Here is an 18,711-nt window from a genome sequence, read left to right on the forward strand (position 1 = left end):
ACATTTTTGGACTTGATTCCTTCCCTGGATGTATCCAGTGCAGGAATGAGTAGCTTTTTATTGGATGCTATGTAATATATTTTTAAACTTGGATGTGACTGATCTATGGTTATATATTTTAATAAAATAAACTTTCAGAAATGCAAAACAGGACAGTTGATTGCATTTTGCAATTCCCATGACATGTTTAACTAACTGGAGCAAGTTTAGCCTCATGCAAGATTGGATCTGTTGAAGGCTTAATATAATCATATGAGAGATAGCCGATTGAAACCTTTTTGATGGCCCAGCAACACATGAACTGTGCCCTACTAGCCCAAATAAGCATGTTGTAGGAACAGTATATATGGCAGGCAGAAAGTGAATAAAGATATTTTTCTCCCTATTTCACAATATTAGGATCTGGAGTCATCTGCTGACCCTGAATGCTATTATATCCATGCTCTACTGTAAAATTATTCATCATTATTGTGGGGTAGGAGATTAGCATATTTTTCATATTTAATTTCTATAACCACTTCCTCAAAACATCTGTTCCCGATAAAGTTACCTCCCTGAAGTCATGTAAATAAATTGCTTCAAGGCAAAGTGACTCAGAAATCTCAATTTTACCCGGCACTGCAAAATCAATTGCTTTTCGTTTTCTCTTTTGAAATATAATAATAATAATAATAATAATAATAATAATAATAATAATAATAATAATAATAATAATAATAATAATAATAATAATAATAATAATAATAATAATAGTAAAGTTGGAAGGGACCTTGAAGGTCATCTAGTCCAACCCCCTGCTCAGGCAGGAAACCCTATACCATTTCGGACAAATGGCTGTCCAGTCTCTTCTTAAAAACTTCCAGTGTTGGAGCATTCACAGCTTCTGGAGGCAGGTTGTTCCATTGGTTAATTGTTCTCACTGTCAGGAAATTTCTCCTTAGTTCTAGATTGCTTCTCTCCTTGATTAGTTTCCACCCGTTGCTTCTTGTCCTGCCTCCAGGCGCTTTGGAAAATAGCTTGACTCCCTCTTCTTTATGGCAGCCCCTGAGATATTGGAATACTGCTATCATGTCCCCCCTCATCCTTCTCTTCATTAAACTAGACATACCCAATTCCAGCAGCCGTTGATATCAAACATCAAACAACATAATATGTAAATGTTCAATCATCTTCAGTCAGCCCCATTATAAAATAAAGTCAAACAACATTATTAATTGGTGGACTCCTAACATTAATGACATGTGATTCATGCAATGGACCCCAAATCATGAATAATATAGATCAGAGCTACCCAAGTTGGAACTGTGCTGGATGAGGCCATTGGCTCTACAATGCCAATACAATGTGTTATGTATGACTGATCCCAACCTCTTTCATTTCAGAATGGGCATTCAGGGCAACCTTTGCTGAACACTTTTTGTAGGCAAAGCTATGAAATTTGAAAGTGTGGGTCAATGGTATATGGAATGCTGGACTGAAATCCAAGGAAGAGAGGTTACAGTGGGGCTGTAAAGGTTACAGTACAATGGAGATGGCTGGCAATTTTTCATGGATAGAGGTGACATTTAAAAAAAAATGTTGAGGCTGCCAGCAATGAATGGGTCCAGATTCATTGAGTCTGACCCAATGTAGTGGTTAAGATGATAAAGAGGATTGAAGAGAACCAGGATCAAGTCCATACTCAAGCTTAGAAAATTTGAGTCACTCTCTGTCAGCACTCTAAGGTAGAAGATTGAGCCTGTGAGCAAGAGTTGGAGACCAAACGCTGCTGGCAATGTTGGTGAGCCTTGGTTGAAATTCCAAAATATCTGGAGCAAAATAGAGGTCTTCTAGTCCAACCCTCTGCTCAAGCAGGAGAACCTAATACCATCTCAGACAAGTGACTGTCCAGCTTCTTCTTAAAAACCTCCAGTGATGGACCGCTCACGATTTCTGAAGGCAAGCTGTTCCACTGGTTGATTGTCCTCATTGTCAGGAAGTTTCTCCTTAATTCCAGGTTGCTTCTCTCTTTGATCAGTTTCCAACCATTGTTTCTTGTCTTGCCCTCTGATGCTTTGGAGAATAATGTGACCCCCTCTTCTTTGTGGCAGCCCCTCAAATACTGCTATCATGTCTCCCCTATTTCTTCTTTTCTTTAGATTAGCCAAACCCAAGTCCTGCAACCGTTCTTCATATGTTTTAGTCTCCAGGCCTTTAATCATCTTAGTTGTTCTTCTCTGATTTTTTCCCAAACTCTCAACATCTTTTTTGAGATATGGTGACCAAAATTGGCTGCAGTATTCCACATGTGGTCTTACTGGGGTTGTATAAAGCGGTACTAATACTTTGCGTGATCTTGATTCTATGCCTCTGTTTATACAACCCAGGATTGTATTGGCTTTTTTGGCTGCTGCTGCACACTGCTGGCTCATAGTCAAGTGATCGTACACTAGGACTCCAAGGTCCCTCTCACAGTTACTGTTTTTAAGCCAGGTCTCATCTAATCTGTACTTGTACCTTTGATTTTTCCTGCCCCAAACTTTGCTTTTCTCCACATTGAAACTCATTTTGTTGGATAGAGCCCATTGTTCAAGTTCATCTAAGTCATTGAAGAAGATATTGAAGAGTACTGAGCCTTGTGGTACCCCACTGCTTACTTCTCTCCATGTGGATGTAGTGCCATTGAGAACTACTCACTGAGTACAGTTTGCCAGCCAGCTACAGATCCATCTGGTGGTGATGTTGTCCATTCCACCTTTTTCTAGCTTACTAAGGAGTAGGTTGTGGTCTACTTTATCAAATGCCTTACTGAAATGTAATTATACTACATCCACAGCATGCTGGCTCAGGAATTCTGGGAGTTGAAGTCCACGAGTCATAAAAGAGCCAAGGTTGCCTACCCCTGCCCTAGGTTCTTCGGAAGAACTCAGTATGGATGAAGGCTAACCCCAGCTAAAGTATTGGCAGCTATGATTTCACATTGTTGGGTACGTAATAATAAATCACACAAGTCTCCTGATACTTAACAATCTTCTTTGTAATTTGCCACTATAGGACACATACATATTGGCATTATGAAAGATGATTTTTCAATTTTCATTATTGATCTCTGAAGTTTACTTATAACTGAGGCCAAGTTAAATCTATCTAAGACAGTGGTTCTCAACCTTTTTAATGCCACGACCCCAACCGGTCGTAAGTCGAGGACTACCCAACCGGTCGTAAGTCGAGGACTTTCCTTGCCTGGGAGCGCCGCGCATGCGTGGTTCCACCCCCTGCACCAGCCGAGGTGTAGCTGGCAAGCGGCAGAGACGGAGCAGGCCGACCACCAGCTGGCCCAGCCCAAGGGAGGTAAGGCACCCGCTGGAAAAGGGGGGAAAATGGCGGACAAAAAAAATGGCGGACAGCCTTGCTTGGCGACCCCCATGAAATGGTCGATCGACCCCAAATGGGGTCCCGACCCACAGGTTGAGAACCACTGATCTAAGATACCCTTCTGAAGCTGGCAAAGACCATTTTATTCAGATAGAGGGTTTTTTTTTCATTATGAGCTGATTTAACCTGCACATGCTGTTTCTTTTTTCTTTTTAATTTAGTTGTGCTATCTTTAGTTTTATGTTTTAATGTTGTTCTGTATTTTAACTACATCTTTTATATTGTACGCTTATTTATTTGAATGCTATTGTTCATGGAAAAGCAATACAGCATATAAAAGTAAAAAGTAAATTAACTATATTTATTCCCACATTTTGCATTCTTCCTAAACCTACTTAGAAACTTAAAGCACTTAAATAATATGTAACATTAAATATTCATATATTTGAGAATACTTCAGCAATTATTCTTAACTGCTTAGGCAACACAGTTCCTAAGTTATGTAGTGCTAGTACTACAATTTAATATAATTGCATTTGAAAAAAAGCTTATTAAAAAAGCAAAAATATATCCTGTATCAATAAGCATGTACTGTATATAAACACACACGTAAAGTCACACATCCATCTTTTTTTTCATTGCTGTAACCTCTAGTCTTGATCCACTAAAATTTGGCCACAACTATAAAAATATAGTTATATCAAAAGAGCTCTCAAATGCCTTTGAGACATTGAAAATTAAACTTTATTCTACATCCTGATTTTTCTCTGAATAATATCAGTGTTTCTCAACTTTGGCTATTTTTAAGACATGTGGACTTCAACTCCCAGAATTCCCCAGCCAACGTGTGTTTTAAAGTCTCCAAGGTTGAGAAACACTGATGTTATTTTCCTGTAACTGAACAGACTCTACCTCTCATTTAAATGGCATTGCAGCATAGAATGAAATAACCATCCCAGTAAGAGAACAAATGTTACCTAAATAGGGAGTAAAGAAACCTAAAGCTATTAACTTAGGGCTGACCTTCAACCCCGTGTTCAGGGCCACTGAGCAGTGAATAAGAGATGCTGAGGGGGAAAGGCAGCTCTGTGCCGAGCAGGCATTCCCCCCCCCAAATAAATCCTGTGCAATGTTTATTGCCAGATCATTTTAAATATTAAGAGTGACCTTTCTATTTGCAATTTCATAGTTTTGTCATTTCTGTCAAGAGCTAGCTTTTCTTATTCAAATATACTTTAAAACACATTAATTAAAGGTGCTCAGTGAATAGAAGTATGTGAAATATACATTTGATATTTCATGTTATCATTTAGAGACCATGAATGGAAATCTGTTATAATTACAATATGTTGGCTTTTATAGCAGGACTCTCAGCTCACTAAAAATCATACCGTGAGGGGCTTTTTAGTTGATCTTCTTAGCATTTGTCTTGACCCTTTGCAGGGCTTGCTTGTTCTGCACTGTACTTGTCTAATTCTTACAGTAAAACTTACCAATGCATGATGCAGCAAGGGCAGGGGAGAGGTTGTTCTCGCTTGTCCCAGAGCCTGATGATGATTAGGGCTGAAAGAAAGTGACTGGCCTAAAGTCACCCAGATGGCTTCTGTGCCTAAAGAAAGACTAGAAACTAGGTCTCCCCACATCTAATTCAGCACATTGTCTCCAACACGGGCTAGCTCTCAAATTTTGTTTTTCTTTGGTAGAGACACTTTTGTTTTAAAGGGATATTACAATACAATCTGTTTACAGTACAATCTGCAGAAGAGGACAACTTTTTGGTGGTTGGAACCTCACTTACCACTCCTTGGGTAGTTGCAGAGAGCAAGCAATGGCAGGATTTTGTGGGCGGTTTTCTTGGAGGTGTGTGAGAAGTGTGCTTTCTCCCCTTTTTTCCTACTGATGATCCTATTTTAGAGTCTACACTGCCCCCGCATCCAAACAACATCACTGCTTCTCAGTACTGTGATCTGGAGGCTGGACCCAACAAGGGTTCAAGTCATATGCAGTCCAGAGCCTTAGATTATCCAATTTCCAATAAATTATTTAGTGCTTTACAGACCCACAGATTTGTTGTTTTTATGAAGAAAAGATTACACATCCCTGTTTAAAATACGATTTTTAATGACCAAGTAAAAGACTTTCTGCAGTTATTAGGGGGCATTCCTCAACCTTCCCTTCTATTTCTAGACAAAAAGCAGGCTCAAATAATAAAGTAGGTTTAGTAACTGAGGAGGCTAAGTGGATGTAAATCTCCAGTCAGCCATTTTTCTCCCTAGGATAAAACAAGCATCAGTCCTGGGGTCGGAAAAATACCACATATCCTGTTGGTTGTGTTTTACAAGTTTGAACTGAAAAGTGTGATAAATCAAGCATTGGGAAAAGAATTGCACAAGCTGAATCATTAATAAGCAGGATTAATAACACACGAGATCCTCAAAAGCTTCATGTCATAGCAACACTCTGTTCATTTTTCAAGTGCTCTTTGGATCTTTCCTTCACAAATCAACTATTCTCTCCACTCCACTTTTCCAACTTCTACTTTTCTTTTTTCTTTTTTTCATCTGATATTTATTCTATTTCTACCAAATACATTTGGTATGCCTCTCTAAGCTTCTGTCCTCTTAGGCCTACCTATTTTTAAATGTGAAAGTCTGCCCTCACTTTTCTTTATCAGTAGCCCTGTTATGGGTATCACCACCTTTGAAAGTCCAATTTCATTATTAAATGAAGACAAAGTAGAAAAATGATAACATACAACATGTTCCTCAGTCTGAACAACATATACTTAAAAACTGAATAAAATCACTATGGATTACAGGCAGCCATAAATTCTATCTATCTATCTATCTATCTATCTATCTATCTATCTATCTATCTATCTATCTATCTATCTATCTATCTATCTATCTATCTATCTATCTATCTATCTATCTATCAAGAGACAAACTAGATTCGCTTCAAAACCACAATTTTGCAAACAGCTAGATTTATTCCATATCCATTTTTGGTACAATTTATTGAGGAAAGTCCTAAATTTTTATTTCTCTTGCTAATGCTAATCATCAAAGGATTTAGAACAGGTAACTTTAAGATTTCCCTGGCTGAAAAATTCTGGGGGTTGAAATCCACAGATTTTAAGATTGCCAAATTTAAAAACAAAACACTGATTTAGAGAATTAGGTCAGCACATCTGGCAGGGCTGAAAAAATAAGATATGCAACCCACGCAGCACATTATAGCTGTAACCTACCTCAGGAGCCATCCAAAATGGTGTCCCAACTGAAGTGTTTCTCCTCAGCCTGGTACTGGTGAGCTGTGCAGAAACACCTGTAATAAGAAAAGACATTCTGAACATTTGCTGGCTAGCTCATTTACCTTTCCATACAATGCCTGAGAGAAAAATCGATGTCAATAGAGTTGCATGTTTTCCTACTAAGTGGGGGAGAATTTGCAAGCTAAGCAAGTTTAACTTAAATGTTTTTGGAGCTGGCCTGCTGCTACATAGTTTAAGAATTACTTAAGGCAGAAGAATTCTGGGAGGAAATAAGGGCAAAAGAAAGAAAGAAATAATTATGTGGAACACAGCCAATTTTTTTTATCACTAAAGCTGTGCACGAAACTTTCATAACAGATTCTGCAGCCTGAACAATTTAAAAGAATCCCATGTAGCTCAAGATAATCCTTTACTTAAGGAACCCAATTGAAGTTCTTGTTGCAGCCTTCTTATTATTCTGTTCACATCCTGCACTTTGGATATTTGGTATCAGCAGAGTACAAGTAGTCCTCAACTTACAACAGTTCATTTAGTGATGGTTCAAAGTTACAATGGCACTGGAAAAAATAACCTCTGACCGTTTTTCACACTTATGACCGTTGCAGCATCCCTGTGGTCATATGATCAAAATTCAGATGCTTGGCAACTGACTCATATTTATGATGGCTGCAGTGTCCCAGGGTCATGTGATCATCTTTTGTAACCTTCTGACAAGTGAAGTCAATGGGGAAGCCAGATTCACTTAACAACAACAACAACAAGTTAGTTGTTACTAATTCAACAACTGCAATGATTCACTTAACAACAGTGGCAAGAAAGGTTGTAAAATGGGGCAATTAACAAATGTCTTACTTAGCAACAGAAATTTTGCACTCAACTGTGGTCGTAAGTCGAGAACTACCTGTATTGCAATTGTGGAGATCACAGTCTTCCCCAGGAAATTGGGGAAGGTCTAGAGATTCATCCTTTAAAAAGCAATAATTGAGAGAATGTAGGTGATGTGGCAACCATTTATAGAATGGTTATTTGAATGTTTATATTTTCTGTAATTCTCACACATCTTCCATGTGAAGATTCTGCAATAGTTCAAAAGCAACCCCAGGCTTTTATGATCCTGTGACATTGACTCAGTTCAGTGGCTGAGCCAAATTTATTTCTGGCTCAGCTTCAGTGAAGCCCAAATTGGGGGGTGGGGAAACCCACAGCAGCATATTCTTTTCTTTGTGAAATAAATCCCTGCAGACCTTGTACTTGGTTAGCAGCTCTACTGAAGTTCTTGCTCACTGCTTCTCCAGGCTCCTGAGTTTCAGCCTTTTTACCAAGTCTTTCCCATGGGATGTTGCCTTGATCTAGCCAAGAGTTATTCACTTGCCTTACCCTCTTCTCTTAGGCAAAGATTTGCTGCAGGCTGCTTGGATTTTTAAATCTTTTTTCTTTCTCTTTTGTTTGAAGTCGGGGATGAGACGACCCGGTTACTGCAGTGAATTAGATAACAGCGGGATTGTGCAAATGTCCTTGCAATGCATTCAGGTCCTTGTAGCCTAAAAAGTAGCCTAAAAAAAGTTAGACTTCTCACTTCCATTTAAGATCCTAATGCAGGAACAACCTAGTGCTTAGCTACAAAACTGATGACATATCATGTCTCCTTAACAACTTTCAAAGGGATCTTCATTACAGGAGGAGCGATGGCTTGATATTGATAATCAGGCAGCTTCATCCTAATTTTACTGAAAAGCTGTGTCTTTCATTTCCTTTCAGTACTTTGGTCATCACAATATAAAAAAGATGTTGAGAATCTGGAAAGAGTACAGAGAGGAGTGGCAAAGATGATTGGGGGGCTGAAGGCTAAAACATATGAAGAACAGTTGCAGGAATTGCATATGTCCAGTTTAATGAAAAGAAGAACTAGGGGTAACATGATAGCAATGTTCCAATATTTGAAGGGCTGCCTTAAAGAAGAGGAGGGGGTCAAACTATTTTCCAAAGCACCTGACGGCAAGACAAGAAGCAATGGATGGAACAAAGAGAGAAGCAACCTAGAACTAAGGAGAAATTTCCTGACAGTAAGAACAATCAACCAGTGGAACAATTTGTCTTCAGAAGTTGTGGGTGCCCCAACTGGAGGCTTTTAAGAAGGGACTGGACAACCATTTGTCTAGTGTCTCCTATTTGAGTAGGGGTTGGACTAGAAGACCTCCAAGGTCCCTTCCAACTTTGTTATTCTGTTATTCTTTTTTGTGTAAATTGAAGGGGATTTTTTTGGGGGGGGGAATTATCCAGTGTGTGTACTGTAGTTGTCTCACTAGTAGATACTGTTGATTGGATACTGTTTTTGACAGATTCCTATTGATCAGTTGAAGGAGAGGAATGATTGGCTTGCTGGTTTATCACCATTCCAAGGTCAGTAAGAGTGAAGATGATTGGCAGATCAATTTCAAATTCTACTGGAGGAATTTGAAAGTGATTTTCTCTCATTTACCCTTGGTTAGTTGGTTTTTTTAAAAATGGCTATGTGCTCTGCTTTGTACTAATAAAGATCATATTACATGTTCCAAACGTTTCTGTAAGGCTATATAGGTACTGTACATGAGGTTAAAAAAAAACCCCTCAGACTTCAACTACTTTTCATCAGTTTTGAAAGAGGGCACTATAAGCTTTCAGAATTTTCAACAAACTACAAATCCCCACATTCTCTTTGACAAAAACTGATAAGAAGAAAATAGATTGTATCAGTTTTGCTCTGTCTATACACTCCACACATACACACTGAAATCTAAAAGACCGCTTGTTTTAGATGTGGACTTAACTGGTAGTGTTAATAAAGTTGTACAATGAATATTGCATTTAATTCCAATTTAAGCATTTCATGGTTCTGACAGATGAAACACTTCAAAAGAACTTCAAGGTATTGTTTACCTTAAAGAATCTTTATTTTGAGTAGCATAATATCGGCACTGCATAATCGAAGCCAAAAACTGAATTCCCCTCCCCTGAGCACATAGTATCAAAGCACAATTCCCTCCTTCAATTAACAGTCATACATCACATTCCCCAATTAGTGTGAAGCGCGGGCCTCCTCTCCCGTTCTCCAGCCCGCCAATTCCTTATCAGCTCTGGTTACAATAACCTTGTTTCTCACACTAGGTTTAGTGTTGTTATGTCTAGCTGGACTCTCATTCACATCCCCCCCCTCCCAGCATCATCTAACTCTAAAAGCAAAAGGTAAAAGATGGCTACATTTCCCTCTGTTGTCAGTGCAAAAACATCTGATGTTAGCAGCATTGACAAAGTGTTTGTTTTGCAAATTACACAAATTTCATTTTAGGAAATAAGTGACTATTCGTACTATAGAAGTGCTATAAATATATACCATATATACACACACACCAGGCGGTAACCCCTTCCAATCCCATGACTCCTTTTATATACCTCCTCTCTCTAAATGAAGTACAGCTAATTTCACAAATACCTTCCCACTCTTGCTTCATTTTGATCTTGTATTCCTCTGTGGGAATTCAACAAGGCAATTATGTGCAAAACACAGAAAAAACTTACTATAGTAACGTTATTCTCTTTCTAGCCTCTTTTTTTTTCAGACCAGCATTGTTTGTTTTGGCATTGATGCCTATTTCCTGCGGCTCACTCCAGCAGCTAGTGTTAATTATTGCCCTAGGAAGGTGGCATCAGATGAATAGTGATTTCTACCCTTTACCATTTGCTGTTAAAGAAGTTAGTAATTAAGCTGTTGCTTTAGTCCAAGTGCTTGTCCAAGCTCTACTTAAAAATGGGCCCTCCTGCTGCAGTACACATTGGTAGTGAATTTCTGGCCTCCAGGTCACAAGTGGCATCTGCTCTTGAGTTCATTTGGTTTTGTGGTACCAGCGAATTAGTAAGCTATGATGGATTGTGATGGTGAAAATTTATTCAAATTGAAGGCTAACCTTTTCACTAAGTTTAGTCCAACTTCTTCCCAAGTGACACTGAAAGAAGATGATAGCCTTATTTTTGTTACAGTGATACTGGTTTTAAGCTGTGATTCTTTTTTCAATTATTATTATTTGACTTTATAAAAAAAAAACAACCAGCAAATTTTCTTGGAAATAAAGTCACCAGCTTCTTTCATATGGCTTTATATAATGGCTTTTCAATTTTAATCACACACAAATATAACTGCTGTACTTGCAAATTCAAATGAAATGTTAGTTTTGGGGCTCAGAGTACCATTTTAGTTTTCAGCTAAGAGGGAATAAATGTGATGAAGTCTAATTGAGAGCAATATCCTTTTTTCATATGCACAAAAGAAAGTATATATCCTGAACTGGGGGGTGGGAAGGAAGGAAGGAAGGAAGGAAGGAAGGAAGGAAGGAAGGAAGGAAGGAAGGAAGGAAGGAAGGATTACCAAAGTCCACAAGCTTGACTCCTCCTTCCATTGTCAGCAGAATGTTGTTCCCCTTGACATCACGATGAATGATGCGATTGTTGTGCAAATGTTGAAGACCCTAAGTGTCCGCAATGAGAAAAAAGGAGAGAGAAAAATAGATCTTACTCACATACTTATATAATGTAACTAACAGGAAAAGAATCTGTACCTGCACTTTAAGAACCTCAGTTCACTATATCACAGCCTCAATAAAAAACCCTGCTGCAATAAGCAGACACCATTTTTCCCTTTTTCCTGTAAAGTGTATCAGAATGGCTAAATTTCATCCTATTTTATCATTAGAAGCAAAATGGGTATCCTTACCAAAAGGGCACCTCTTAAGATGTATGAGATTATTGCTTCATCCAACTTTTGGGCATTCTTCAGTAGGCCTTTGACAAGGTCTGTGACAGAGCCTCCATTACACAGCTGTTAAGGGGACAGGAGAGGAAAAAAGGGAAATGAAGCAAGGCATCCCTTACTCAACAAGCATAGTCCCTATAAATCTGCAACTACTTGCACAGAAAATAAAGGAAATCAGTCATTACAAATGTTCCCAGCAGCTATTTCCAAATAATAGCCAGGATATGCACACTTTTGGATTTCCAACATGACATCTTTATTGTGAAGGCATATTAATGTGCTAATTACATTTTCTTGCGTGGACAAGAAGGAACATTAAACCTGTGTTTACCTTTAGGCAAGTTTTCTCCAAACAGGTGGCTTCAAGATATATTAGTTATATTAGACTACAATTCCCACTATTTTAATGAAAGCTAGGGAGGCTGGGCTAGTGACCGGAAAAGGCAATTCTAGGCCTTGCCCAGTCATTACAATTCAAGAGTGAGTCTTAGTGCAGACGTTCCAATAAGCAATGATAAGGATATAAGGCAATTAATAGAATTCTCTTATAAGGTTTTCTACCTAAATATATTCCAACTTTTTTTTTTTTAAATTCTTTTCCAATTGTTTGCAGTTATTTTGGATTAGTGGATATTGTTGTGATCTGCTGACAGGCCTGAATCTAAAATAAAAGAAGTAAAAACATTGACAATAAAAAAAAAATCTGGGAAACACAGGACTATAATAGACCAAGCCCATCAAGTTCAGTATTGTCTACCCTAACTCATATGGCTGTAAAGGCCATAAACAAAGATTTTTCTTAGTTTTCTTCTATTTACTGGTGGTAAATACATAGGGATGTGGTGGTTAGGATGCAGTATTGCAGGCTGACTCATCCCACAGCCTGGAGTTTAATCGTGACGGGGCTCACAGTTGACTCAACCTTCCATCCTTCCGAGGTCAGTAAAATGAGGACCCAGATTGTTGGGAGCAATATGCAGACTCTATAAACCACTTAGAGAGGACTGTACTGTAAAACACTACGAAGTGGTATAGAAGTGCTATTGCTATTACTATTGCTATTGCTGTTACTACTTTCACTTTGCTGGAGATATTAAAAGATATTAAAATGTTTTTTTAATAGTTCTTTATTTTCAGTGCTTTAAAAACTCAGATCTGTACAGTCACAATAGCCAGCAATGTCTTTATGAACCTGTTTTTTCAAAAGTCTTTTCATGCAAAGGAAAGTATAGGGGCTCTCTCTTTTTCTGTTCTATATACGTGCATTTGATAGCTGGGAAGCAGCAAATTACAGTCATTTGAAATGTTCGCTCTATCAGTGCTGCTGTTAGCAGGCAGTATAAGATAGACAACAGACATATCTCTCTATGCTCAGCCTTGATGTCTGTTCTGCTAATAGCTAAGAAAAAAACTTTCAGATGTAGAAAAGCACAGCCTTTTGTAAACATGTTCTCATTACTTGCATGCCATGTATTTAAAGGAACAGAAAAGGGGGAAAAGAGATTAAAACCTTTCTAAATGTACCTTTCTATATTATCACTCCCACAATGATATTTTTATCCACAATCTATTTCTTTTTCTGCATTCTATTCACTAGAACAGTGGTTCTCAACCTGTGGGTCGGGACCCCATTTGGGGTCGATCGACCATTTCACGGGGGTCGCCAAGCAAGGCTGTCCGCCATTCTTTTTGTCCGCCATTTTTTTTGTCCGCCATTTTTTTCCCCTTTTCCGGCGGGTGCCTTACCTCCCTTGGGCTGGGCCAATTGGTGGTCGGCCTGCTCCGTCTCTGCCGCTTGCCAGCTACACCTCGGCCGGCGCAGGGGGCAGAACCATGCATGCGTGGCGCTCCCGGGCAGGGAAAGTCCTCGACTTACGACCGGTTGGGTAGTCCTCGACTTACGACCGGTTTAGTCCTTGACTTATGACCGGTTTAGTCCTCGACGTACGACCGGTTCAGTCCTCGACTTACGACCGGTTGGGATCGCGGCATTAAAAAGGTTGAGAACCACTGCACTAGAAGCATGCTAGTGGTAGAAAGTGCTAATGTCCTAAGCCAGGAGTATACAACTTCTCTCCACTTCTTGGCCTCTAAAGGGGACAGGGGCAACATTCGATGTAGGTGTTAACTTAAAACATCCAATATATTTCTTCAAAGCTCCTCTGAGGGTCTGTTTACTACTGCGTTCATTACAACTTTTATGCTGGATGGAGGAGACTGTGGAACCTTTTGAGGCAGGTTGCAATATTTAGCCTGACTTCATTCTGGGAAAACAATCTGGTTTAAATCTTTTTAACTACCTTAATCACACATTCGGCTTTGAACAAGGCAGTTCATGTAAGCTTGCGCTGGAGGGAACCCAAGTGACCTGGTGTGTGGCAGCAAAGCTTACTTCTTGTCGTTTCATCCTGCCAGGCACTATGCTCTTCTCTGCTGAGATGGACAAAGGTCAGCATTGCTTGTGATGTTTGTGTTTGTATAAAATGGAATCACTTACCAAGATTTATGGACTTTTGTATGGTTTAGAGACTAGAGCAGGTGAACTACTTTTTTTTTTAAAGAAAAAGTTGTATATCATACATCCATTTCAAACCCATTCTCAAGAAAAAGCAAATATGGTCACAACCAAGCCCTTTTGTATTATTCTTAAGTCTACTTTTCCCTCTGAAATGTAACTGCACCCCCTAGGCACCAAAACAATACTTACCTTGATTGATATCATGACAGTTGCCTATTCTAATAGAAGTAACATTTCTCCACAGCAGGACAAAAGGTCATTAGCTATACATCAGAGATTGACTCATATATACAAATATGGGGAAAGACAAGTACAGCATAATAAATACAATAGAAGTCAAAGAAGGGGAGGGGCCAAATGATCTACAGTATTTGTGAAAAGGTCACTGAATAGGGTTCAAGATATAATCAAGCTGGGGCAAGGGATGATACATGCATGATGATGATATGATCAGTCAAATACCATGACTTACATACCTGCCTCAGACATATTGACACAAATATGTAATTGTGGCCTTTGTGTGTCATGGCCTGCATCATTATTTGATGTTATCACAGTTATTGGCATCATTTTCATTTTGACTGTTGCATTTTTAATGAGTATAATGCTATTTTGGCTCATTTTATTTGAGACTAGAAGATAAATTATTTCCACTTATGACCTAGGTTTTTTTTTTCCATAGCAGTTGACAATAGTTAGCTTTGGCTCACCTTAAAAAACACTAAATAGTTATTATTGGAAGGAAGACAAGCAGGAAACTCCAGGATTACAAAGGGAAAAGAGCATTTCAGGAGAAGGGAGTAGCAAACCACCATCCTGTTGCCCTTCTAATTGACCAAGAATCAGACCCAGTTTGAGGGATGTTTTCTTCTGTCTTCTACTTATTTTGGGTTTGTTCTCATAACTGAAATAGAATTCTAGCACTTAAATGCTTATCTGAGCTTTCACCATCCTGGTTTCTTCCAGATGTGCTAGATACATTCGCTGCCAACCCCAGTTAGAGTACGATTGGCCATGCTGGCCAAAAAGAGATGGCAATTTCAGTCCAACTTTTCTCAAGGGCACCATGTTGCAGCAGTTTGGTTTAGGTAATAGGCCTTCAGTTATGATGGATCCAGGTGTTTAAAAAGACCAGGAGCGTGAAAATATTGCTAGTGATTTATAATCCTGGCAGAATTATGATTCTCTGGGGACAATTAAAGTGCAATTTTATCTATGCCCATAAAGGTTCATTTTATTAAGTTCACAATGGAAAGAAGATATAGTTTCACCAAAGAAAGTGTTGAAAGCCTCATCTGCAAGGAATACAAGTTGGAAAAATAACACTTGCTGCCCACAGATAACACTGCACATCCTGATATACAGAATATTCAGCAAGAATAGTTATGCTAAATTTTTACATCTGATTCTACAACAGCATTCATTCATTCACAGCTTCTGGAGCAGGGGTGTCAAACTTGCAATGTCACGTGATATGTCGTGACGTATCGCGACTTTTTTTCCATTGCCAGTAATGGGGTAGGCGCAGTTTCACCATGACGCATCCAGCCCGCCAGCTAGCAGTTTGACACCCCTGTTCTGGAGGCAGGTTGTTCCACTGGTTAATTGTTCTGTCAGGAAGTTTCTCCTTAATTCTAGGTTGCTTCTCTTTGGTTAGTTTCCATCTGTTGCTTCTTGTCCTGCCGTCAGGTGCTTTGAAGAATAGCTTGACTCCCTCTTCTTTGTGGCAGCCCCTGAGATATTGGAACACTGCTATCATGTCCCCACTCATCCTTCTCTTCATTAAACTAGACATAACCAATTTCAGCAACCGTTCCTTATATGTTTTAGCCTCCAATCCCCTGATCATCTTTGTTGCTCTTCTCTGTACTCTTTCTAGAGTCTCAACATCTTTTTTACATCGTGGTGACCAAAACTGGGTGCAGTATTCCAAGTGTGATCTTGATATGATCTTGATTTTATCCTTCTGTTAATGCACTGCGTTGGCTCTTTTGGCAGCTGCAGCACACAGGGCCCAAGGTTGACTCAGCCTTCCATCCTTCCGAGGTCAGTAAAATGAGGACCCAGATTATTGGGGGTGATATGCTGATATTGTAAACCCCTTAGAGAGGGCTTTAAAACACTATGAAGCTATATATAAGTCTAAGTGCTATTGCTATCTAGCATAATATCTTTTTCATGTCATTCTTATATCTGTCATTTGTAAATCTACTTTCAGTTCAGTCTCGATCTTATTAGGTTAACTTCTTCTTCTTCCATAACATCTTTTAGACACAATCTGTCAATTGAGGCAGATGTCTCTGTTGACACTATTAATATTAATCTCTCACTCCATTTTTCAAAAAAAATATTCTTCAATATGTCCAATGTTAGAATATTTTGTTTCATTCTATAATTGTAAGTCATGTTTGTGTTCTTCTCCTTTAATTGTTCCCGTTAGTGTCCAATTTTTAAAATGGCATCTTATGAGGGTTGTTTTTTTTTCAAAAAAATCAAAACAAAAGCATTTTCCCATAGGAAGGATTTTTTGTAATTAATTTATCTGGACCTTTAGTCCATTTGTAACTTCCAAAAATGAACGTTTTTAATCACCTTTTTGCTGTTTATTTCAATATTGTTTAAGTTCTTAAACATGTTTCTAATAGCTAAAAAGCTGTTAACAAGCAATCTCCACAGAAGTGATTAGTTAAGGAAGTATGCAAATCTAGTGTCCTTTCAAAGATGCCAATCATGATTTGAGCAAGGTGGCTATTTCCTCATCTCTCCAAACTCTAAACCTGATTGAGACTATCTTGAGGTCTCCAAACAAGAAGCAGCTGTCTACAACAGTTGTGGGTTGTCTCAAGTCCTCCCCTTGTCCAGAGAGGTTCTAAAAGCCGGTCTATTCACTGACTCTTCATTCCACCATGGCCATTGGCTCTACTTTTGGTGGAGCCATCTTCAGTCTGCCACTTCTTCCTCTGGAAGTCCAGATTTTACTTTTCAGAATTACATTCAGCTGCAAAAAACGCAAACAATAGAGAAGAAAGATCACCTTCTTTTGCTCCATCTTGACCTCTCTGAATTGTCAGGGAAAGCCAATGACGATACAACAGATCAAGGAGCACACCATGTTTGTTGGAGGAATGAAAAAAACTTGGCAATACTCTGTCAGCTGTTGCACAGGGAAATGTTTCTGCAGCTGCCAGGTATCCAACCTTTCCTACAACTCAGGCCAAATTAAACATGGAAAGCAATGCAAAGCAGCCACATGGGAGGGAGTATACCTGCAACAACCTAAATTGATAGGCATATCCCAACTGCTGATCATCTTAGCCATCAGATGGTCAGTGAAGCATGCCAGATTGTATTTGCTGTGTCCTGAGCCTGCAAGAGCTGACAGCAGGCTCAGTAATGTTGCAAATGGTCCCGGGCAATTCCAAAAGCTGCCCAGGACCAGACAGAGTGGCGCTGGCCTTGTGTTCATGCACAAGGCGCGAAAAGGGTAAATTCCTATTGGTTCACACTGTTCGGGTTTCAGGCACTATAAAAGGCCTGCGTGCCTTTTGCTGCTTGCTTGGTTGCAGGAGAGAGAAATAAAGAGCTTGTTGTTTTCACCATGCGTCTTCGTAAATTGCTAGCGAACCGAAAACTCAACAGTATTCATGATGAAAACTGTATTAGGAGAAGAGGAAAGGCATTTCTTTAAAACCACAACAACTAAATAGAAGTTGCCTCAGTTGTGGGCTAGGGATAAGAGAAAGGCAATGTTAACAGAACATGACAGAAAGAGGTTGTTATAGTTATGGTCAATGAGAAAAAGCCTAGCATCTGACAAAGAAGAAACCCTCGTTACTCAGCTTTATCCTTCAAACTGTACCCTATTTTGATTTTTTTTTAATACACTAACACTCTTACAGTATTGTCTTCATGTGAGCCATAAATAGTATTTCCAAACTCTTGAGGACGCATAATCTAGCTTTATTCTGAATTTTCTGCAAGAATGTGTCCCCAGTGCAATGCCATTTGAGATTAATTGCTTTATGTGTTTATTGAAAGATTCAGTTGTAGTACAAAAGGACCATTTCTGCAGCAAGAACTCAGCAGATCCAGAGTCAGATCTTATTTAGTGCAAGTGGATAGGGCCATGATAAAAAATGAAAATTGATTTAACTTATTTTACAAATTATTAGCAGCCAATATAATCACTGCCCTTCTTCTACAGGTAGTCCTCAACTTGCAACAGTTTGTTTAGTAGCCATTTGAATTACAACAGTGCTGAAAAAAAATGACATGACCATTTTTCACACTTATGACCATTGCAGCATCCCCAGGCTCATGTGATCAGAATTCAAATGCCTGGCAACTGACTCATATTTATGATGGTTGCAGTATCCCAGGGCCATGTGATCAACTTTTGTGACCTTCTGACAAGCAAATTCAATAGGGAAGCCAGATTCACTTAACAAAACTCACTTAACAAATGTCTCACTTAACAACAGAAAGTTTGGGCTCAATCGTGATCGTAAGTCAAGGACTATCTGTATTTAATGAATCTGCCCTTCATTCATGTTAAAAGATTCAATCGAACAGCCACTTCTAGGAAAACTTTGGCGGTCACATTCAAGATCTTTGAGCAGTGCATACATTGTGGTTCTTTCTTTCTAAACAAAGCCCCTGTATGATGAAGTGAAGGACCATGACTTTCTCCACTACAACAAACATGCATTAGGCTTTTTTCAACTACACAACACTTCTTCTCATTAAGATTTGGCAATACAAATTATCTTACCTCAAGAACAA

At 38.9% G+C, this 18,711-nt stretch overlaps 1 protein-coding gene across 1 annotated transcript in view; it reads right to left on the bottom strand.

Annotated features, from left to right (window-relative positions):
* Positions 1-18,711, bottom strand: part of MYO3B (myosin IIIB) — a gene marked incomplete at its 3' end in the record, with an annotated part of 162,826 nt that overhangs the window by 142,251 nt on the left and 1,864 nt on the right. Inside the window, exons 3-5 of the mRNA XM_029284724.1 lie at positions 11,373-11,477; positions 11,028-11,127; positions 6,605-6,681 (exon numbers count right to left, since the gene is read on the bottom strand). Coding sequence (XP_029140557.1) covers positions 6,605-6,681; positions 11,028-11,127; positions 11,373-11,477 — 282 coding nt within the window. The remainder of the gene's footprint in view (positions 1-6,604; positions 6,682-11,027; positions 11,128-11,372; positions 11,478-18,711) is intronic.

Source organism: Protobothrops mucrosquamatus, unplaced genomic scaffold, assembly GCF_001527695.2.
Source record: "Protobothrops mucrosquamatus isolate PMUCROS unplaced genomic scaffold, P.Mucros_1.0 scaffold866, whole genome shotgun sequence".
Lineage (NCBI taxonomy): Eukaryota > Metazoa > Chordata > Lepidosauria > Squamata > Viperidae > Protobothrops > Protobothrops mucrosquamatus.